Source organism: Salvelinus sp. IW2-2015, linkage group LG16 (assembly GCF_002910315.2).
Source record: "Salvelinus sp. IW2-2015 linkage group LG16, ASM291031v2, whole genome shotgun sequence".
Lineage (NCBI taxonomy): Eukaryota > Metazoa > Chordata > Actinopteri > Salmoniformes > Salmonidae > Salvelinus > Salvelinus sp. IW2-2015.
In genome coordinates, this window is record NC_036856.1 from 12650783 (window position 1) to 12676014 (window position 25232).

General features: G+C 45.1%; 1 protein-coding gene across 1 annotated transcript in view; it reads right to left on the reverse strand.

Annotated features, from left to right (window-relative positions):
• The window catches only part of LOC111975930 (neurocan core protein-like), a 223365-nt gene that overhangs the window by 9948 nt on the left and 188185 nt on the right, over positions 1-25232 (reverse strand). The window contains exon 11 of the mRNA XM_070447717.1: positions 19416-19529. Coding sequence (XP_070303818.1) covers positions 19416-19529 — 114 coding nt within the window. The remainder of the gene's footprint in view (positions 1-19415; positions 19530-25232) is intronic.

The following is a 25232-nucleotide window of genomic DNA, read 5'->3' on the forward strand; positions in this document are numbered from 1 at the left end:
CGGTTGGCTTTCGGTTTCTCACATCCGCTCTGAGGAATCAAGTTGCCGAGGCAAAACATAGAGGGAGCTAGCTTTCATAAATATTATATCTGGTAAAGTCGCGAGGCGTGGGAACTGTGGATAGACACGCGCACCGTTGATGTGACCAGTCACGCTGGGCTCCTGGAAAGATGCGTGTATGCTGCGCGCACGGCCAAGTAGTCCGACATGCGGGAACCACTGGGCTCCTGCAGATCCTTCTCTGCCGTCACCTCAGGTGTGTCTGCCGGGCTGACCCTAAATTATACCTGTAGGCAGGCCATGAACTACCTCCCACGCCTGGCGGGGGGTCCGCAAGCCTGTTCCACCAGCCCTCTGATGTCTGCACAATACGGAGAGAGGAGAGAAGAAACCAGAGACGCGCCAACCGAACGGGGAAGAGAGAGAGAGATGAGAGAGAGAGAGAACGAGAGAGAGAGATGAGAGAGAGAGAGAGAGAGAGAGAGAGAGAGAGAGAGAGAGAGACAGAGAGACAGAGAAGAGAGACAGAGAGAGAGACAGAGAGAGAGACAGAGAGAGACACCACAGAGAGAGACACACAGAGAGACACACAGAGAGAGAGACACAGAGAACACAGAGAGAGAGGGAGGGGGTTAGGTCTACAGAGAAACACACAGATGGCATACTCATATATCTCTGGTTCACGCAAACATGTGCATGGAAGCACAAACACACAGTGATAATGTGTATATTGCGACATGCAGAGAACACCCGAAGAAGAATGATCATTTAATTACCATAGTAATTTTTGTAAGTTTACGTGTCAATTAACCCATAAGGATTGCTGCCAACTGCGATTTGACACGAAAATAAAATGTAATTCATTCATTTACACACTTTTTCCTCTCTCACATTCTTCCAGTGCTCTACTTTCCCGCCTCCAGTACGACCCTCCCTCCCCTCCTCCCTCCCCCTCCCTCCCTCCCCCCTCCCTCCCTCCCCCCTCCCTCCCTCCCTCCCTCCCTCCCTCCCTCCCTCCCTCCTCCCTCCCTCTGTGACGTCCGTCCAGGCCTAATCCCAGTCAGACAGTGGGCTGGGATGGAGCCGAGCAGTATGAGGAAGCAGCTTAGCCCTGTGAAAGGCTCTTTAATCTATTTTAAATGACAACAATCCCCAGAAATGTCTCCCAGTGGGGACGCCATCCGGACTAATTCAACCCTGTCACAGTCCCTGTCAGGACTGCTCCTGTCTCCTCGTTCCTACTTTCTCTCCGTCCGTTTCCCTCTTTCTTTCCCTTCATCCCTGTCAGCATTGAGCCTCGTCCTCCATCCCTCTGCCTCCCGCTTCGTCCCTTTTTTTCACTCTCTTTCTCTCTCCCTCTATCCATCCCTTTCTCCCTGTCCCTTCATCCCTGTCAGAAACACTGCGCCTCCCTCCCTCCCTCCCTCCCTCCCTCCCTCCATCTTCCTTGGGGTTCACTGTATGGCAGTGCTCAGCGCACCCATTCACTGTGGTCTCTACGGAGGATGTGTGAGGAAAACAGAGAAAGTATGTGCGCGTGCATGTGTGTGTATGCATCTGCGTTTGGGGAAGGGGTTCAGGGCTTTTCTGTCAACCCAGCCAAGCCCCCCTTTCTCTCCTACCCATACAGAGTGGGGATCGAAGAAGAGATGGCCTCAGCTTTCCCCCCAACACATCTAAAGCGACACGGGTAAATTGGGCAGTGCAAATAGGCCGTATTGGACTTCCAGGCCGGCATTAGAGGACAGTCGGAGGAAAGGGCCAAGGAATGTGTGTGTGTGTGTGGGTGTGTGTGTGTGTGTGTGTGTGTGTGTGTGTGTGTGTGTGTGTGTGTGTGTGTGTGTGTGTGTGTGTGTGTGTGTGTGTGTGTGTGTGTGTGTGTGTGCTGTGTGTGTGTGTGTGTGTGTGTGTGTGTGTGTGTGTTTGTTTATTTGTAAGTGGTTATGAGCGCTAGCTGTAGAGACTGTCCAGTCCACTTATATTACACAGAGTTGCTGTCCATATGATGCACTATCTTGTAGGGGACTGTTCCCCACAACGCCATGCTGTGATAATAGTCATCAGACACCTCTCTGCATGCCCAGAGGAGAACAGATGAACGCTTGAAGTGGATCTCTCCGGAGGAGAGCTGTCCGTGGTTCTGAAACACTCAGCCCAGCAGAATGCACTACCCTCGCTCATTATTACTATTCACAACCTTCCAACAGCCGGCGCTCAAAGCAATCTAGTCTGTATTTGTTCTTAGTCAGGGGAACAACATGTAGCAAATTGCTTTGCACCCCCTTATAATAGGAAGCAATACTTAACGTGTAGTGACAGGGTAACTACAGCAGTACCCTCATGCCCTATCACATGTGCAGAATGTGGGAACGCATGTTGAACGAATGGCGAATTGCCATGGCACCAAACAAATTGGCACATGCACTCACGCACACACCCACACGCGTGCGGGCACGCGCAAAACACACTGTGGAGGCCTGTGTGATTAGGCGAGTGAACACATCTGCAGGGCTGCAGACTCTAATCTCTCCCTTCTGCTCCCAAAAGGCTCCAAGATAACATACTCACTCACTGGGCTACGGTGTGTGTGTGTTTGTGTGTGTGTGTGTGTGTGTGTGTGTGTTTGTGTGCGACTGAATGTGGTGGGCGGGCGGGCGGGGGGAGTTTGGCTGCTCACTTCAACACTCTATGGCAATTGGACACACATTCGTTCATCATGCTTTCGTATTTCCCAACAGCAGTGCCTGTGCACGAGGCCCTTTTTCACTCATTGGATGAATTAGGCGGAGCAGAGGTGAGAGATAATGGGAAAATCATTGAGCCTGCTGTAAACCTCAGGGATTTTGAAGTATCATCCAGATGTCACGGAGAGAGAAAATGGCTAGATCTCGGTTCCCTCCACAGCTAAGGTCAGCTCACACAGTCTCTGCTGCCCAAGTAGCTTTCATCATCAAATAATACTCCGCTGTTCCACACAATTGCATTGAACAGTATGATGTACGGAGGTGTACTATTCTCCAAATGTCCTTTTATTGAGCCAGATAGACATTGAAAACAAAGCCTGTTTCTTGATACATTTGAAACGAGTTGTGGCCGCAACCGGTCTAGATTGTGAACGACTCTTGACAGAATGCATTGTTTGACTGGTGAGAGGGTGATAAGTAGCTTGACGAAAAATGATTCCGCTGCTCTATCGTTCGCTACTTCACATTGCGGAGAAGAAACTAACGCCCGCGCCGGGGTAGCATTTGGCCAGAGCTTCGGTTCTACAAAGCTGTGTCCATAATATTCAATAATCAATTAATTGCAGTCATTCTTGCACCCTGCGATCATTTATCCATTATAAACATGTATTTTGTTTCTCTATGCTCATGATCTATTTTCCTGTGCGTATATGACAGAGAGTAGGTGGTCGGAGCACGTCTCTGGAGCTGCTGAGCCGGAGGAGCGTGTATTAATCCTGCTGTGGGACTCATTGCGGCCAGCACTAGCAGGTCAAACGAACGACTAAAATGAACGAGTCACTCAGAAAAAACATATCAAAACAAATCACTCTCGAGTAAAAAGAGTCCGTGGTTGGTATAATGTATTGGGGTCGGGAGCGTGTCCAACATGGCCTGCGTCGGCGTAGACTGGGTTGTTATCTACAAAAACAGGGAGAATGGAGACACTGGGGGGGCTATGTAGGGCGCGCACACACACACACACACACCACACACACACACACACACACACACACACACACACACACACACCACACCGTGGGCTGCATCTGGCACCATGCCCAGACAGTGTGTAAGGCATGGGCTGCCCACTGCTGGGCCTTTACCAGCCAGGACTCCTGGGAGCTGCCATGAAAGAGGCCAGGGTGTGAAGGAAGCGCACAGAGCAGCTTAATCCAACAGCCTGAGAGGAAAGAGCCTGCGGCGCTCACACACTCACACAAACATATGCACGAGCACAGTCAAACACCACCCACCCACCCACCCACCCACACGCACGCACGCACATTCACACACACACACACACAACACACACACACACACACACACACACACACACACACACACACACACACACACACACACACACACACACACACACACACACACAACACACACACACACACACCACACACACGTCAACATTACTCATCAGTGCCTTTGGTGATATCTACTGCTCATTAGACGATTCACCCAGACTATCAATATTGCAGAAAGAAAGCAACCCAATTTGCAGAAGAAAGACAGACAGACAGACAGACAGACAGACAGAACAGACAGACAGACAGACAGACAGACAGAGACAGGGAGACAGCCTGACCCGAAAGGAAGCCAACACAGATACGGGTCTGCTCACAGATCTTTAAGACTGTCTCGACGGATTTCCTCCGCCGACAGAAGTTTCAATGCCTGATATTAATGCGTTACTTCAAGTTTTTCTTTTCGTTTGGACTGAGCCACATTTCGTCCATTAATATTCAGATGAGCAGGGAATGAGCATCAGTTAGGGAAATAAAAGGCAAACGCTTCCAGCTGAGTGATTGGGTCGTTTATCCATTCACCATTGTATATGTGTGCGCCGTGGCTTTTTGAGACCTCTGATGATGAAACGCTGTGTGTGGCTGCCTTTCACCTTCCTCTCTCTCTCCCCTCTTCCCCTCTCCCTCTCCCTGTGACACTCGCTTTAATGACTGACAGCTCTTTGCCATTTAAACGAGGCCACCCAGAGTCGGAGAAGCCTTCCACACTCTCACAGAGACACCCTCTGCTTTAGTGAGAATGTCTACATGGAGGATAGGATGGGGGGTTATTATGTTATTACAGCTCTGTGATGAGGAGTCTAATCGGGTGAGCATTACCATCAATCAATGGGTGAAGATTGGACATTACTAATGCTCTCTGATGCCTGCCTGCCTCATTCCACCTAATTACCTGGAGACGTGACATTTACCACCAAGCCGCTGGCAGAGAGCTGGAGACAGAGAAAGAGACACACACACCACACACACACACACACACACACACACACACACACACACACACACACACACACACACACACACACACACACACACACACACACACACACACACACACACAACACACACACACACACACACAATGGACAGACCTTTACAGACCTGCTGTATATGTACAGTATTTGGACTGTGGATGGGAGCAGAGGGGAATGAGCGGGATAGAGGGATAACACACCACACACATATAAAAATAGGCCTGGTAGTTCTACTGTATGTAGCTGTAACTAGCTCCCTAAACTGAAATGAGCTGCTGCGTGTTCAGGCCAACAGGAGTGGAGCTCTGTTATTGGTGGGCCTGCCAGGACGCCCATCGGCACTAGAAAGCTCAGAGCCACTGTTTACAGGCCCCGGTACACTGGGAGACCATTAGAGAAGAGGAGGCCAGGACCCCAACACTCTGTCTAACAGCTCTGCCTCTTACTCGGCACATACTGGATCACCACAGCACCTAGTCTAATGGCTCCATGCTAGCGCTCTGTCTATAGGGGCTAATCCTGGGAGGCTGTCAGTATATACAAGGGAGGTTAATGTGTGTGTGAGTGTGCGTGTGTGTGTATGCGTGTGTGCGTGCTGTGGTGTGTGTGTGTGTGTGTGTGTGTGTGTGTTGTGTGTGTGTGTGTGTGTGTGTGTGTGTGTGTGTGTGTGTGTGTGGTGTGTGTGTGTGTGTGTGTGTGTGGCGGCGGGCGGCGGGCGGCGCGGCAGCGCAGCGGTTATAGTAGGTAGGTAGGTAGTAGGTATAGGTAGTAGGTAGGTAGGTAGGTAGGTAGGTAGGTAGGTAGGTCCCACAAGAATAGTAAAACAAGGAAAATTCTTCCTTGTGGAGACAAAGGCATTTTAAGTTTAGGTTTAGTTTAGGCTTAGGGTTACAATTAGAGTTAGGGTAAGGGGTTAGTGGTTAGATTTAGGGTTAGGAGTTACAGGTTTGGGTTACGGGTTAAGGTTAAAGTTAGTAAGGGTTAAGATCAGGGTTGGGGATAATAGATTTAGAATGGAAATGTATTAGGTCCACGAGGATAGAAGAAAATAACATGCCTGTGTGTTTGTGTGTATGTATGTATGTATGTTATGTATGTATGTATGTATGTATGTATGTATGTATGTATGTATGTATGTATGTATGTATGTATGTATGTATGCATGTATGCATGCATGCATGCATGTATGTATGTATGTATGTATGTATGTATGTATGTATGTATGTATGTATGTAATATGTATGATATGCGATGTATGTATGTATGTATGATGTATGTATTATGTATGAATGCATGTACTGTAGTATGTCATGTAATGTATAATGTATGTACTGTAGTATGTATGTATGTATGTATGTATGTATGCATGTATGTATGTATGAATGTACAGTATGTATGTATGTATGAATGTATGTATGTATGTATGTATGCATGTATGTATGTATGTATGTATGTATGTATGTATGTATGAATGTGTGAGAGAGAGAGATTGTGTGTGTGGGTGTTGACGTGCTGGGATTGCCTGGGAGAGATGGAAAGAGAAAAGGAAGCAGTGCTTTCCAATGCCAGGACTCCCTCTCTCTGCCACACAGTCCTAGAGGAGATGAAGGGGATTGCTCCTGGAACACGTCCCTAATTAAGCACCTTGAATGACATTCAACACAGATTCCTATCCTGCCACACAAAGACAAGATGTGCTTTAATTTTCCCCCAGAACAGACTTGGCAAACAGAGACAATAGCATATGGGCTGAGAGCTGTAGTCAGAGTCATTTGACAGCGTTTCATTATTCTGTTTGACTCGTCCCTGCCAAGTTGCCTGAAAACTTAGTGATAATTTTCCTGGCGCCGTGCGGCTCCTGCAGATGCGAGGCCCCCAGTGAGGTGGATCATGCTCAGACCGACGACGAGCGCTGGCAGGATTAAGAGAGACGGCAAAGACTTGAAGCCCACTCGATCCGCCCGCCTTCTGCTCCGAGCCCCGGTACGTGTCCCTCTCGACGTGTTTTATTACAACACAAATCTTCATTAGCATTAATAGCCTCGATAAATACCCAGAGGAAGATCAATTTGCTGGCTTTCCTTGCGGTTTATGCCGAGTCGTGGTTTAGACAGGACCCACAGCGGCTCAACGGCTCCAGGCTGACCCTGGAGATGCCTGTCTTAAAACATGATACTGCATAAAACAGCATCTCTCTTCTGTCTCTTACTCAAACATCTCAGATATACAGTACCAGTCAAAAGACCTACTCATTCAAGGGTTTTTCTGTATTAAATGTTTTTTTCTTCTACATTGTAGAATAATAGTGAAGACATCAAAACTATGAAATAACACATCATGTGTTATTACACGTAGAATCATGTAGTAACCAAAAAAGTGTTAAACTAATCAAAACATATTTTATATTTTACATTCTTCAAAGTAGCCACACTTTGCCTTGATGACAGCTTTAGACACTCTTGGCATTCTTTCAACCAGATTCATGAGGTAGTCACCTGGAATGCATTTCAATTAACAGGTGTGCATTGTTAAACGTTAATTTGTGGAATTTCTTTCCTTAATACATTTGAGCCAATCAGTTGTGTTGTGACAAGGTAGCGGTGGTATACAGAAGATAGCCCTATTTGGTAAAAGACCAAGTCCATATTATGGCAAGAACAGCTCAAATAAGCAAAGACAAACAACAGTCTATCATTACTCTAAGACATGAAGGTCAGTCACTTCAAGTGAAGTCACAAAAACCATCAAGCGCTATGATGAAACTGGTTCTCATGAGGACCGCCACAGGAAAGAAAGACCCAGAGTCAGCTCTGCTGCAGAGGATAAGTTCATTAGAGTTACCAGCCTCAGAAATTGCAACCCAAATAAATGCTTCACAGAGTTCAAGTAACAGATACATATCAACATCAACTGTTGAGAGGAGACTGTGTGAATCAGGCCTTCATGGTTGAATTGATGCAAAGAAACTACTAGTAAAGGACACCAATAAGAAGAAGAAACTGGCTGTGTGAAGTTGCTGGAAATTGATGGGAACTGTAACATGCTGTCGTACATGTCATTCCAGAGCATCCCAAATGTGCTCAATGGGAGAAATGTCTGGTATGCAGGCTTCCTGGAATTGTGTACAGATCCTTGCGACATGGGAAGTCCTGGGCTGGTGTGGTTATACGTGGTCTGTGGTTGTGAGGCCAGTTGGACGTATTGCCAAACTCTGAAACAACATTGAAGGTGGCTTGTAGTAACCAAAAAAGTGTTAAACTAATCACCCATTGAGCACGTTATCGTAGAGAAATGAACATTCAATTCAACAGCTCTGGTGGTCATTCCTGCAGTCAGCATGCCAATTGCATGCTTCCTCAAAACTTGAGACATCTGTGGCATTGTGTTGTGTGACAAAACTGCACATTTTAGAGAGACCTTTTATTGTCCCCCAGCACAAGGTGCACCTGTGTAATGATCATGCTGTTTAATCAGCTTCTTAATATGCCACTCCTGTCAGGTGGATGGATTACCTTGGCAAAGTAGAAATTATCACTAAAAGGGATGTAAACAAATTTGTGCACAAAATTTGAGCGAAATAAGCTTTTTGTGCATAAGGAAAATGTATGGGATCTTTTATTTCAGTTCATGAAACATCGGACCAACACTTTAAATGTTGCGTTCATATTTTTGTTCAGTATGGATTCAGCTGCAGCCCGATTTTTTTTTGAGGGGATGTTACAAATAATTTTTAGACCGCAAATTGACCACAAGAAGACCACAAACAGATATAATGTTTGACTAAAACATAATCATTCCAAACCCTGGTTACATTTGTATGCGATCACATGTCTATTATGCGTGGGAATACTTGGGAACAGATATCGTATATTCAACTTACTTGGAGCTGATTTCCTGGTGTTTTTACAGTCTTTTATGTCCAACAATGAACCCCTCCCCCAAAAAATATATATATACAGTTGAAGTCGGAGGTTTACATACAGTACACCTTAGCCAAATACATTTAAACTCAGTTATTCACAATTCCTGACATTTAATCTGAATAAAAATTCCCTGTTCTAGGTCAGTTAGGATCACCACTTTATTTTAAGAATGTGAAATGTCAGAATAATAGAAGAGAGAATGATTTATTTCAGCTTTTATTTCTTTCATCACATTCCCAGTGGGTCAGAAGTTTACATACACTCAATTAGTATTTGGTAGCATTGCCTTAAATTATTTAACTTGGGTCAAATGTTTTGGTTAGCCTTCCACAAGCTTCCCACAATAAGTTGGGTGAATTTTGGCCCATTCCCCCTGACAGAGCTGGAGTAACTGAGTCAGGTTTGTAGGCCTCCTNTGTTGTGACAAGGTAGCGGTGGTATACAGAAGATAGCCCTATTTGGTAAAAGACCAAGTCCATATTATGGCAAGAACAGCTCAAATAAGCAAAGACAAACAACAGTCTATCATTACTCTAAGACATGAAGGTCAGTCACTTCAAGTGAAGTCACAAAAACCATCAAGCGCTATGATGAAACTGGTTCTCATGAGGACCGCCACAGGAAAGAAAGACCCAGAGTCAGCTCTGCTGCAGAGGATAAGTTCATTAGAGTTACCAGCCTCAGAAATTGCAACCCAAATAAATGCTTCACAGAGTTCAAGTAACAGATACATATCAACATCAACTGTTGAGAGGAGACTGTGTGAATCAGGCCTTCATGGTTGAATTGATGCAAAGAAACTACTAGTAAAGGACACCAATAAGAAGAAGAAACTGGCTGTGTGAAGTTGCTGGAAATTGATGGGAACTGTAACATGCTGTCGTACATGTCATTCCAGAGCATCCCAAATGTGCTCAATGGGAGAAATGTCTGGTATGCAGGCTTCCTGGAATTGTGTACAGATCCTTGCGACATGGGAAGTCCTGGGCTGGTGTGGTTATACGTGGTCTGTGGTTGTGAGGCCAGTTGGACGTATTGCCAAACTCTGAAACAACATTGAAGGTGGCTTGTAGTAACCAAAAAAGTGTTAAACTAATCACCCATTGAGCACGTTATCGTAGAGAAATGAACATTCAATTCAACAGCTCTGGTGGTCATTCCTGCAGTCAGCATGCCAATTGCATGCTTCCTCAAAACTTGAGACATCTGTGGCATTGTGTTGTGTGACAAAACTGCACATTTTAGAGAGACCTTTTATTGTCCCCCAGCACAAGGTGCACCTGTGTAATGATCATGCTGTTTAATCAGCTTCTTAATATGCCACTCCTGTCAGGTGGATGGATTACCTTGGCAAAGTAGAAATTATCACTAAAAGGGATGTAAACAAATTTGTGCACAAAATTTGAGCGAAATAAGCTTTTTGTGCATAAGGAAAATGTATGGGATCTTTTATTTCAGTTCATGAAACATCGGACCAACACTTTAAATGTTGCGTTCATATTTTTGTTCAGTATGGATTCAGCTGCAGCCCGATTTTTTTTTGAGGGGATGTTACAAATAATTTTTAGACCGCAAATTGACCACAAGAAGACCACAAACAGATATAATGTTTGACTAAAACATAATCATTCCAAACCCTGGTTACATTTGTATGCGATCACATGTCTATTATGCGTGGGAATACTTGGGAACAGATATCGTATATTCAACTTACTTGGAGCTGATTTCCTGGTGTTTTTACAGTCTTTTATGTCCAACAATGAACCCCTCCCCCAAAAAATATATATATACAGTTGAAGTCGGAGGTTTACATACAGTACACCTTAGCCAAATACATTTAAACTCAGTTATTCACAATTCCTGACATTTAATCTGAATAAAAATTCCCTGTTCTAGGTCAGTTAGGATCACCACTTTATTTTAAGAATGTGAAATGTCAGAATAATAGAAGAGAGAATGATTTATTTCAGCTTTTATTTCTTTCATCACATTCCCAGTGGGTCAGAAGTTTACATACACTCAATTAGTATTTGGTAGCATTGCCTTAAATTATTTAACTTGGGTCAAATGTTTTGGTTAGCCTTCCACAAGCTTCCCACAATAAGTTGGGTGAATTTTGGCCCATTCCCCCTGACAGAGCTGGAGTAACTGAGTCAGGTTTGTAGGCCTCCTTGCTCGCACATGCTTTTTCGGTTCTGCCCACAGATTTTCTAATGGATAGAGGTCAGGGCTTTGTGATGGCCACTCCAATACCTTGACAATGTTGTCCTTAAGCCATTTTTGCCACAACTTTGGAAGTATGCTTGGGGTCATTGTCCATTTGGAAGACCCATTTGCGACCAAGCTTTAACTTCCTGACTGACGTCTTAAGATGTTGCTTCAATATATCCACATCATTTTTCTTCCTCACGATGATCTATTTTGTGAAGTGCACCAGTCCCTCCTGCAGCAAAGCACCCCCACAACATGATGCTGCCACCCCCGTGCTTCACGGTTGGGATGGTGTTCTTCGGCTTGCAAGCGTCCCCCCTTTTCCTCCAAACATAACGATGGTCATAATGGCCAAACAGTTCTATTTTTGTTTCATCAGACCAGAGGACATTTCTCCAAAAAGTACGATATTTGTCCCCATGTGCAATTGCAAACCGTAGTCTGGCTTTTTATGGCGGTTTTGGAGTAGTGGCTTCTTCCTTGCTGAGCGGCCTTTCAGGTTATGTCGATAAAGGACTCGTTTTACTGTGGATATAGATACTTTTGTACCTGTTTCCTCCAGCATCTTCACAAGGTCCTTTGCTATTGTCCTGGGATTGAGTACGTTCATCTCTAGGAGACAGTACGCGTCTCCTTCCTGAGCGGTATGACATCCTGAGTGGTATGACAGCTGCGTGGTCCCATGGTGTTTATACTTGCGTACTGTTGTTTGTACAGATGAACGTGGTACACTCTGGCGTTTGGAAATTGCTCCCAAGGATGAACCAGACTTGTGGAGGTCTACAATTTCATGGCTGAATCATGGCTGATTTCTTTTGATTTTGCCATGATGTCAAGCAGAGGCACTGAGTTTGACGGTAGGCCTTGAAATACATCAACAGGTATACCTCCAATTGACTCAAATGATGTCAATTCGCCTATCAGAAGCTTCTAAAGCCATGACATAATTTTCTGGATTTTTCCAAGCTGTTTAAAGGCACAGTCAACATAAAGGCACAGTCAACATAGTGTATGTAAACTTCTGACCCACTGGAATTGTGATACAGTGAATTATAAGTGAAATAATCTGTCTGTAAACAATTGTTGGAAAAATTACTTGTGTCCTCCACAAAGTAGATGTCCTAACCGACTTTCCAAAACTATAGTTGGTTAACATGAAATTTGTGGAGTGGTTGAAAAACGAGTTTTAATGACTCCAACCTAAGTGTATGAAGGAGGCTGAAGGAGGCTGAAGAAATTTGGCTTGTCACCAAAAGCACTCACAAACTTCTACAGATGCACAATCGAGAGCATCCTGTCGGGCTGTATCACCGCCTGGTACGGCAACTGCTCCGCCCACAACCGTAAGGCTCTCCAGAGGGTAGTGAGGTCTGCAGAACGCACCACCGGGGGCAAACTACCTGCCCTKCAGGACACCTACACCACCCGATGTCACAGGAAGGCCATAAAGATCATCAAGGACAACAACTCACCCCAAGCCACTGCCTGTTCACCCGCTATCATCCAGAAGGCGAGGTCAGTACAGGGTGCAAAAGCAGGGACCGAGAGACTGAAAAACAGCTTCTATCTCAAGGCCATCAGACTGTTAAACAGCCACCACTAACATTTAGCGGCCGCTGCCAACATACTGACTCAACTCCAGCCACTTTAAAAAATGGGAATTGATGGAAATTATGTAAAAATGTACCACTAGCCACTTTAAACAATGCCACTTAAAATAATGTTTCATACCCTACATTACCCATCTCATATGTATATACTGTACTCTATATCATCTACTGCATCTGCCATCTTATGTAATACATGTACCACTAGCCACTTTAAACTATGCCACTTTATGTTTACATACCCTACAGTACTCATCTCATATGTATATACCGTACTCTATACCATCTACTGCATCTTGCCATGCCGTTCTGTACCACCACTCATTCATATATCTTTATGTACATATTCTTTATCCCTTTACACTTGTGTGTGTGTATAAGGTAGTAGTTGTGGAATTGTTAGGTTAGATTACTTGTTGGTTATTACTGCATTGTCGGAACTAGAAGCAGAAGCATTTCGCTACACTCGCATTAACATCTGCTAACCATGTGTATGTGACTAATAAAATTTGATTTGATTTGATTTGATTTGATTTGATTTGATGTAAACTTCCGACTTCAACTGTATACACACACTACCGTTCAAAAGTTTGGGGTCACTTAGAAATGTCCTTGTTTTTGAAAGAAAAGCACATTTTTTGTCAATTAAAATAACGTCAAATTGATCAGAAATACAGCGTAGACATTGGTAATTTGTAAATGACTATTGTAGCTGGAAATGGCTGATTTTATTATGGAATATCCACATAGGCGTACAGAGGCCCATTATCAGCAACCATCACTCCTGTGTTCCAATGACATTTTGTGTTAGCTAATCCAAGTTAATCATTTTAAAAGGCTAATTGATAAGAAAACCATTTTGCAATTATGTTAGCGCAGCTGAAAACTGTTTTGCTGATCAATGAAGAGATAAAACTAGCCTTCTTTAGACTATTTTAGTATCTGGAGCATCAGCATTTGTGGGTTAGATTACAGGCTCAAAATGGCAAGACACAAAGAACTTTCTTCTGAAACTGAAACAGTCTATTCTTGTTCTGAGAAATGAAGGCTATTCCATGCGAGAAATTGCCAAGAAACTGAAGATCTCGTACAACGCTGTGTACTAATCCCTTCACAGAACTGCGCAAACTGTCTCTAACCAGAATAGAAAGAGGAGTGGGAGGCCCTGGTGCACAACTGAACAAGAGGACAAGTACATTAGAGTGTCTAGTTTGAGAAACAGAGGCCTCACAAGTCCTCAACTGGCAGCTTCATTAAATAGTACCCGCAAAACACCAGTCTCAACGTCAACAGTGAAGAGGCAACTCCAGGATGCTGGCCTTCTAGGCCAAAAAAAAAGCCATATCTCAGACTGCCCAATAAAAATAAAAGATTAAGATGGGCAAAAGAACACAGGCACTGGACAGTGGAACTCTGCCTTGAAGGCCAGCATCCCGGAGTCACCGCTTCACTGTTGACGTTGAGACTGGTGTAAACTATAAAGGGAAATAAATGGCTACAGTTAACACTTTTTTAGTTGCAGTCATCAAAGCAGTCATCAAAGCAATAAAGACTGTAAAGTAGCTGCTACCTAAAAGCTGCTTACAGTACCTAAGCCCTACTGTCTGATTACAGTGTGTCATAAACTGCTGCTATAAATATGTGATGCATAAAGCATCTGCACACAGGGAGTTACACACAAGTCTGCTTTATGAGTTGAATACAGTACAACACAAATGGGTCATGGAAATATACAGGTAAATGCCAAAATAAAAGAAACACCAACATAAAGTGTCTCAATAGGGTGTTGGAGCACCACGAGCCAGAACAGCTTCAATGCATCTTGGCAAATATTCTACAAGTGACTGTAACTCAATTGGAGGGTTAGTTTTGTTGATAGTGGTGGAAAATGCTGTCTCAAGCGCTGCTCCAGAATCCTACATAAGTGTTCAATTGGGTTGAGATCTGGTGACTACTGTAAGACGGTTTTTCATGCTCATCAAACCATTCAGTGACCACTCGTACCCTGTGGATGGGGACATTGTCATCCTATGGGGGCATAGACATGGCAGCCAAAATAATGGCCTGCCCAGCTTTTTTATACATGACCCTAAGCATGATGGGATGTTAATTGCTTAATTAAGCACCAGCTTTCAATATACTTTATATCCCTCATTTACTCAAGTGTTTCCATTATTTTGGTAGTTACCTGTAGTATGTGCAGCATGTACAATATAGCTATAGGGTTGGCAAGGACTGAATAAAAAGAGAAAGAAGAGAATGAGAGAGAGAGTGCGTGAGAGAGGGGGGAGATAGCGAGAGAGACGAAGACGACGACGAAGAAGAAGTGGAAGAAGAAACATAGAGAAGGAAATGGAGAGGGAAGTAGAGAGACAGGGAGAGGGAAATAGAGAGAGACAGAGAGAGAGACAGAGAGGTAGGAATACATATTTATTTTCCAGGCTTCTTCCTACAGACGCGAGTGTTTAGTTTTAGCGTTGGTGTTTACGTCCTCCTCTCCTTCTCTCTACAATACCGTTAGCCTGGCATTAATCACTGCCACCAGCTCCACAACACACAGGAGGATTTAACACCTTTATCAGACAACACTCCTCACAAAATTCTCCTCTCTCTCCTAACGCTGAATATATATTTATGCAACGGATGGAAAAGCAGGCAAGCAAGGAGAAGGAGGAGGAGCAAAGCAGTAGCATTCTCCAGTAGGCTCTCTGAGTTAAAGCAGCACGTGAGGAGTGCGCATTCTCGATAAAGGCAGCAGTACGTCAGTCCACAACGACAAGCCCTGGGATTAAATAGCTGGAGCATAATGCTTTAACAGGCTTTCTATTCAATTTATCTACTTATTTGTTCTGGAGGCTGCGATTTATCACCTAGGGATTGGGATGCTCTTTATGTGGTTGTTGTTCTAACTCTGTCTATGTTATTGAGAACTATTACTTCAGCACTACAATAACTTAGTTGGTAGGAGTTGTGTGGATTGTGAGTTTTCCCATCACAGGGAACACCAGTGAAGAAAGCCTGTTGCTGGTGGTGTTGTCTGTATGTGAAGGATTTCTTCTATGTGTAGTTTCTGCTGAAGTAAGCAGTGAGTGGGAGAAGCTTTGGAGTTGGGATGGCGGGCATAGAGAGAACATGAATCACAGTGAGTGTGTGCGTGCCTGTGTTTGTGTGTGTGTGGGTGTGTGTGTGTGTGTTAGTGTGGTGGTGTGTGTGTGTGTGTGTGTGTGTGTGTGTGTGTGTGTGGTGTGTGGTGTGTGTGTGTGTGTGTGTGTGGTGTGTGTGTGTGTGTGTGTGTGTGTGTGTGTGTGCGCGGCGGGCGCTAGTATTTGTATTGCTGTGTGTTGTGTGTGTGTGTGTTAACACTCAATAGCACACCAAAGAGCTCTCCGACCAGAGACTATACCGCCGTACATAGGGAACAGATGAAACTCTGTGACAGAGAATCGGCACAGGGATTTTATTAATGTATAAAGACGTGACTAATGCTAACACACACGCCAAACATGTCACACAGCAGATTCGCTGTGACAGCACAACAGGACTTTCTGTGGCAGGATGCTGTTGTGGAGAAAGAGCGAGCAAGGGAGAGAGAGAGAGGGAGAGAGAGAGAGAGAGAGAGAGAGAGAGAGAGAGAGAGGTTTGAAGTAAACACAGAAGGGTGGAAATGGTTTCGCCTCAGGATGGAGAAAAAAAAGATTGAGAGCGAGAGAGAGTGAGAGGGGGGACTGAGACAGAAAGACAGACATAGAGAATCTGCAGTATGAACTGATAATGGGGCCTCAGTTTGGAAGGCTAGCACCATGTTATAGTGATACAATATGCTACACTGTATATACAAAAGTATCTGGACACCCCTTAAAATTAGTAGATTCGGCTATTTCAGCCACACCCGTTGCTGACAGGTGTATAATCAAGCACACAGCCATACAATCTCCACAGACAAACATTGGTAGTAGAATGGCCTTACTAAAGAGCTCAGTGACCTTCAACATGGCAATGTCATAGGATGCCACCTTTCCAATGAGTAAATTTGTCAAATTTCTGCCCTGCTAGAGCTTCCCTGGTCAATTGTAAGTCCCGTTTATGTGAAGTGGAAATGTCTAGGAGCAACAACGGCTCAGCCACAAAGTGGCGGGACTGACGGGACTGCCAAGTGCTGAGGCACTACAGAGTTCCAAACTGCCTCTGGAAACAATGTCAGCACAAGAACTGTTCATCGGGAGCTTCATGAAATGGGTTTCCATGGCCGAGCAGCCGCACATAAGCCTAAAATCACCATGCGCAATGCCAAGCGTCAGGTGGAGTGACGAAAGCTCACCGCTATTGGAGCAGTGGAAACACTTTCTCTGGAGTGATGAATCACACTTCACCATCTGGCAGGGCAACAAACAAATCTGGGTTTGGCAGATGCCAGGAGAATGAATGCATAGTGCCAACTGTAAAGTATGGTGGAGGAGGAATAATGGTCTGTGCTGTTTTTCAGTTCCAGTGAAGGGAAATCTTGACACTATTGCATAAAACTACGTTCTAGATGATTCTGTGCTTTCAACTTTGTGGCAACAGTTTAGGGAAGGCCCTTTCCTGTTTCAGCGTAACAATGCCCCTGTGCACAAAGTGAGGTCCACACAGAACTGGTTTGTCGAGATCAGTGTGGAAGAACTTGACTGGCTTGCACAGAGCCCTGACCTCAACCCCATCGAACACCTTTGGGATGAATTGGAACACAGACTGCGAGCCAGGCCTGTCCCAACATCAGTGCTCGACCTCACTAATGATCGTGGCTGAATGGAAGCAAGTCCCTGCAGCAATGTTCCAACATCTAGTAGAAAGCCTTCCCAGAAGAGTGGAGGCTGTTATAGCAGAAAAGGGGGTAGCAACTCCATATTAATGCCCATGGAATTAATGGAATGAGATGTTTGACGAGCAGGTGTCCACATACTTTGGTCATGTAGTGTATATACAGTGGAGTATAGTACAGGTACAACGAACAGTCTCTCTCCCCTCTCTCCTGTCTGTGATGGGCTGTGCACTGCACGGCGATGTGACATGGTCATTGGACAACGAGTTTGGAGGAATCTATATGACTCCCTGCGGTGGTCTCCATGGAAACTGTCTGGAGGGCCTGGAAGAGGGGGAGGAGGAGGGAGGGGGAGGGAAGCAGGAGCATCAAAGGACCAGAGGAGCTGGGATGAAGGGATGAGGACAGGCAGCAGGCCTTGGATCGTATTACAGGGAAGAATGACATGGCTGAACATGAACTTGATAGGGGTAGTTAGGCTAAGGCACTTCAGTGAAAGAGAGATTGATTGCCTTACATTTAAAAGGGGATATTACCATCTCAAAAGAGGCAATACTATAAACGATCCTTTCAGTATTCTTGAGTACTTCATTATAGAACGTTAGCGCCTTCTTTATAGTATCGTAAAGTATCTGTCAGAGTTCTCGTCCCCTTAGTTCCATGCTTATGGTTCAAGGTTTTCCTTATAAATGACATTCAAATAAGAGAGGGCTGCGATCTCCTCTCTTCAGGGTTGAATCATTTATGTGTGGTCTTATTAAGCGGCGAGAGAGGGATGGCAGCCACAGCCTCTCCTCTCCTCTCAAGCCTGCTGCTCCAAGTCAACCATGACGATAGTTACACAGCAGGGTCCTCGCTGCACCATGGGGTAAACACCCAGAGTCGGAGTAGTGTGTATATGTGTGTGTGTGAGAGAGAGAAAGAGAGAGAGAGAGAGCGAGAGTGTGTGCGTGTATGCCAGGGTCCATCGCCTCTTCAATAGCTCATCTGTATGAGTGGTGTGGCAGGCAGGCTGGTGAGGGGCACGTGGCGTAGGGCTCTGATTGGAGGGGAGGTCCTGGTGAAGAGGCCAGTCTCGCTCTAGCAGAGCAATCACACACACACTCACTGAGCCTCAACCCTCTACGCCTCACTGGCACTTGTCTGTCCATCTCCACACACACGTAACTGACTAGACTACACACACACAGACACGCACACATGCGCGCACACACACCACTGTCCTTTTTTACATCTCTCTCTCTCGCTGAGCCCCATCCTCCTTCCTTCCTCTTTCCACACATCTTGCCCAACTTTAACTTTCCTCTTTCTTTCTTTCTTTCCCTCTCTCTCTGCTGTTAGATCTGTAAAGGCCCATTACCCTGAAAGAGCTCTGCAGGAAGAGAGAGCTGGGCTGCTAGGATACAGTTACCAGAGGTCCGGCTTCTACTGTGGTAAATATGCATTAGTCCACTGTCCAGGTCTATTTACGGACCAACTGTATAGCTTATTCTCCCTACCTTCTGATTTATTTATATTTTTTCTCAACTTATCTCTTTCCTTTCTCACTCTGTCTTTCTGTCAGTGCTTCAAAGAAACCACCTTCTAAAGTATTGGGATTATCATACAGTTCTGTTTGAGGGCTATGTGGCTGGCTATCTTTCCTAGACTTGCTTTCATGTAATGGAAGCACAAAAAAACGTTTATAATTTTGAAGTGGTGTAGCTGCATTCATACCCACTAGGGATTCTTCCTCCTTGAGGGGCTCCAGCTGAGAGCAGGTGTTCTGTCATAAGCTTCTGCACTGATACATTTCAATCACTTCCTCCTTTCCCTGGGGATGTGGGTTAACGACAGAGATGTTACGTGATAAAACGTTACCTTTCTCACACGTGGCTCCACCGTAGCTGGGCAGACACAGGCACACAAAGGAGTTGATCTCATCGATGCAGGTGCCTCCGTTCTGACACGGGTTGGACTGGCAGTCGTCGATGTCTGTCAGGTAAAAGGGAGACACAAGGGACGTGCTCATTAGTCACCAAACTAAAGACAACAGACTGAAACAGGGAGCGGCCACCTGGCCTTATGTAATAAGCAACGCTCATTTTCGTTTTCTGTTTCAAAACGTTTTAAAGCGTTGCATGTCCTAATGAATACGACCAAGGAGACACAAGGAAACAAGGATACACAAGGAGACAGGATCAGTTACAACACCGGAGTCACAGGACATGGCACAAATTGCCTGCCACTATCACTTACCCATCCGACCAGAGAACCAACAGAGATCTAACTTTTCGGAGACATCTGAGCTGTTTAGAGGAGTTGTAATTAAAAGCATTGATTCAGCAGTCCATCAATAAGTGGGTGGAGAAACAGTGGAGCGCTTGATGCTAATTGTGATGCGCATGCAGGATGTGCTTTACACTCTGCTGTCAAACCTGGACAGGTTCTAGGCTCCACAGGCAGGGAGAGGATCCAGGGAGGAGGCAGTTTGTTGGATTTGTTTTATATTTAGATATTTACACCCACGCAATCATTCTAGAATGAATATGTATAGATTTATAGTGACACATACAGTACTGTATTTATGCAAAATTGCTACAGGTGCCTATGATACAGATAAACAAACTCAAAGTTTAACAGGAAAGCATGCGCACTTACGCACGCACGCACGCACACGCACACACGCATACTTTGCGGAGGCGTTTTGAGGTCATGGCTCTCCTCTCTATGTAGAGACAGAATTATATTTCTCTCACTTCTGATCTGAGGCCTTGGGGCAAAATCATTAAATCCACAGCTGGTGTCCCAGCATCCTTTGCCCTCAGAACATCTGAGTGTATCTTGAGGGCCCGGGCGAGGGGGAAGGAGACGGGTATGTGGTAAAACAGCGATCATGCTTTTTATGGTTCTCAGAGTCTGTAAGAGTTCTCATTGATATATAATGGCGCCGGAGGGGAGGACTGCCGTTTTACGGGCTCCTAACCAACCGTGCTATTTGGTTTGTTTTTTCACATTGTCTGTAACTCATTTTGTACAAAATGTTGCTGCTACCTTCTCTTATGACCGAAAGAGCTTCTGGACATCAGAACAGCGATTACTCACCTCGAACTGGACGAAGATATTTTCTTTCACGAGTCTGATGCGAAGGATATACTGCTTTGTCATGACAAGGCCCAAATCCCCGTCATCAGCGTGAAGAAAAGACAGAGGAAAAGGGGGAGGAGGGCAGGGTGCCTTGTAAGAATTTGCCGACAAGTAGGGAAAGCACCACCTCCCTCCGTATTATTGGCCAACGTGCAATCATTGAAATTTTTTTGGGACAATCTATGACGAAGACTATCCGGCCAACGGAACATTAATAACTGTAATATCTTATGTTTCACCGAGACGTGGCTGAACGACGACACGGATAATACAGAGCTGGCTGGCTTCTCCGTGCATCGGCAGGACAGAGCAGCTACGTCTGGTAAGATGAGGGGCGGGGGTGTGAGTCTATTTGTCAATAACTGCTGGTGCGCAATGTCTAATATTAAAGAAGTGTCAAGATATTGCTCGCCTGAGGTAGAATACCTCATGATAAGCTATAGACCACACTATCAACCAAGAGAGTTCTCATCTATATTATTCGTAGCTGTCTATTTACCACCACAAACCGATGCTGGCACTAAGTCTGCACTCAACCAACTCTATAAGGCTATAAGCAAACAAGAAAATGCTCATCCAGAAGTGGCGCTCCTAGTGGCCGGGGACTTTAATGCAGGCAAACTTAAATCCGTTTTACCTCATTTCTACCAGCATGTCACATGTGCAACCAGAGGAAAAAAAACTCTAGACCACCTTTACTCCACACACAGAGATGCATACAAAGCTCTCCCTCGCCTTCCATTTGGAAAATCTGACCATAATTCTATCCTACTGATTCCTGCTTACAAGCTTTGTATATATCTTCCGGGGTTCATCCAATGGCATTGAGGAGTATAGCATCTCAGTCACCGGTTTCATCAATAAGTGCATCGACGACGTCATCCCCACAGTGACCGTACGTACATACCCCAACCAGAAGCCATGAATTACAGGCAACATCTGCCCCGAGCTAAAGGCTATAGCTGCTGCTTTCAAGGAGTGGGACACTAATCAGGACACTTATAAGAAATGCTGCTCTGCCCTCAGATGAACCATCAAACAGGCAAAGCGTCAATACAGGACTAAGATTGAATCCTACTACACCGGCTCTGATGCTCGTCGGATGTGGCAGGGCTTGAAAAATGTTACGGACTACAACGGGAAACCCAGCCGCGAGCTGCCCAATGACGCGAGCCTACCAGACGAGTTTAATGCCTTTTATGCTCGCTTCGAGGCAAGCAACACTGAAGCATGCATGAGCGCACCAGCTGTTCCGGACGACTGTGTGATCACGCAAAGCCCCTGGGCCAGACAGATTACCAGGACATGTACTAAAAGCATGCGCGGACCAACTGGCAAGTGTCTTCACTGACATTTTCAACCTCTCCCTGACTGAGTCTGTAATACCTACATGTTTCAAACAGACCACCATAGTCCCTGTGCCCAAGAAAGTAAAGGTAAATTGCCTAAATGATTACCGCCTGGTAGCACTCACTTCGGTAGCCATGAAGTGCTTTGAAAGGCTGGTCATGGCTCACATCAACACCATCACGCCGGAAACCCTAGACCCAGTCCAATTCGCATACCTTCCCAACAGATCCACAGATGACAGAATCTCAATCGCACTCCACACTGCCATATCCCACCTGGACAAGAGGAATACCTATATAGGAATGCTGTTCATCGACTACAGCTCAGCCTTCAATATCATAGTGCCCTTCAAGCTCATCTAAGCTCAGGGACCTGAGTCTGAACCCCTCTCTGTGCAACTGGATCCTGGACTTCCTGACCAGCCGACCCAAGGTGGTGAAGGTAGACAACAACACCTCCGCCATACTGATTCTCAACACATAGGGATGCATGCTCAGCCCCCTCCTTTACTCTCTCTTCACCCATGAACATCTCCAACTCAATCATCAAGTTTGCTAACGACACAACAGTGGTAGGCCTGGTTACCAACAGCAACGAGACGGCCTACAGAGAGGAGGTGAGTGTCTTGGTGAAGCTGTGCCAGGAAAGTAACCTGTCCCTCAACGTCAACAAAACGAAGTAGCTGATCGTAGACTACAGGAGACGGCAGAGAGAGCACGCCCCCGTCTACATCGAAGGAGCTGCAGTGGAGAGGATCAAAAGCTTCAAGATCCTCGGTGTGCACATCACTGAGGTCCTGAAATGGTCCCTTCACACCGACAGCGTGGTGAAGGTGCAACAGCTGTATCACCGCCTGCTACGGCAATTGCACCGTCTGCTACCTCAGAGCTGGCACGGTCAGCCCAACGCATCGGGGGCACACTACCTGCCCTCCAGGACATCTACAGGAAGGCCAAGAACATTATCAAGGAGTTCAGCCACCCGAGTCACTGCCTGTTCATCCAGCTACCATCTGTTAAACAGTCACCACTAGATCGCCTTCGCCTAGTAGTCTGCCCAGTACACTACTCTGCCTCTCAGTCACTGTCAATAACTGGCTACCACCGGGTACTCTACCCTGCAACTTAGGCACTGCTGCCCTATGTACACTGTACAAAAATATAAACACAACATGTAAAGTGTTGGTCCCATGTTTCATGAGCTGAGATAATATATCCCAGAAATGTTAACATCCCTGTTCGTGAACATTTCTCATTTGCCAAGATAATCCATCCATCTGACAGGTGTGGAATATCAAGAAGCTGATTAAACAGCATGATCATTACACAGGTGCACCTTGTGCTGGGGACAATAAAAGGTCACTCTAAAATGTACAGTTCTGTCACAACACAATGCCACAGATGTTTCAAGTTTTGAGGGAGCATGCAATTGACATGCTGACTGTAGGAATGCCCACCAGAGCTGTTGCTGTAACGGTGTTCCTCCTCCCCTTCATACGAAGAGGAGGAGTAGTGATTTGACCAAAATGCAGCGGGTTGTGAATACATATTGATTTAATAGACAAAACGGAAAAACACGACAAACACTTGAATAATTACAAAAACAAATAAACGAATGTAGACAGACCTGGACACAAACTTACATACAACGTGAAGAACGCATGAACCAGGAAAACAGACTACATAAAACGAACGAACTAACAAAAACCGGAACAGTCCCGTGTGGCGTAACATACTGACACAGGAGACAACCACCCACAAACAAACAATGTGACACCACCTACCTTAATATGATTCTCAATCAGAGGAGATGAAAACCATCTGCCTCTAATTGAGAACCATATTAGGTACCCATTAACCAACATAGAAACAGAAAACATAGACTGCCCACCCAAACTCACGTCCTGACCAGCTAACACATACACAAACTAACAGAAAACAGGTCAGGAACGTGACAGTTGCCAGAGAACTGAATGTTCATTTCTCTACCATAAGAAACCAGTACGTACGCAGTACGTCCAACTGGCCTCACAACCGCGGACCAGGCTTATGGCGTTGTGTGGGTGAGCGGTTTGCTGATGTTAATGTTGTGAACAGTTTGCCCCATGGTGGCGGTGGGGTTATGGTATGGGCAAGCATAAGCTACGGACATTGAACACAATTGCATTTTATTGATGGCAATTTGAATGTACAGAGATACCGTGACAAGATCATGAGGCCCATTGTCATGCCATTCATCCACCTCCATCACCTCATGTTTCAGCATGATAATGCACTTCCTCATGTTGCAAGGATCTGTATACAATACCTGGAAGCTGAAAATGTCCCAATTCCTCCATAGCCTGCATACTCACTAGACATGTGTCGTGTCTTTGTCTATGCCGGATTAAGTGATATGACATGCTATTCTATGAAATAATTTATCTGTAATTAATATTACCTGATTAAGCTAATCAGGTAGATAATTAACTAGAAAGTCGGGGCACCACGAAATAATGTTTATAGAGCTGTTATCTTCCGAATGAACTCTTAAAGACCTAGTAATCTTTTACATCAATAGCAGTCAATATTTAATCGTCACCTTGTTAAGTCTCATCTGAAAGTGGTAAATTCTTGGTTATCTTCACGAACCCTGGCTAACAAGTTGAATCAGCAATACAAAATTGGGTTTAATTGTTTATTTACTAAATACCTAACTAATCACACAGAATTACATATACCCAGAATGAATCATATACCCAGAATGAATCATACATTGATGGACCTATTATGTCATAAAGAAAATGTCCCTGGTGGACGGAACAGATACGACGGCTGGTTACACAAAGAGAGGGGGTTGGGTTTGAGTGAAAGAGCGGGAAGACTGAGTAACAAAGGGAGAAGCTATGCTATCGTAAATACAGAATCTTAGGCATTCTAAATAACTGCCCATTTGAAAAAGGAGAATACAATAAATATTTACTCTGAGCTGCGCTTCGGTAGATTGGTCGTTGATGGAAGGCCGGTTTGTCCTTTATGGATCTCTGGTCCTCTGAAGAATGTCTAGGGGTGAACTGGAGCGTGGTAGAATGGATACTCTGTCCGTCCTCTCCTAGCCCACGTTTAGCGACTGCTGCTAACTCAATGGCTAGGAGGTATCACTTCTGGAGTGAATAAGAGTTCAAAGTTCATACCAAGTTGCCATACTTTTAAGCTCATGCTA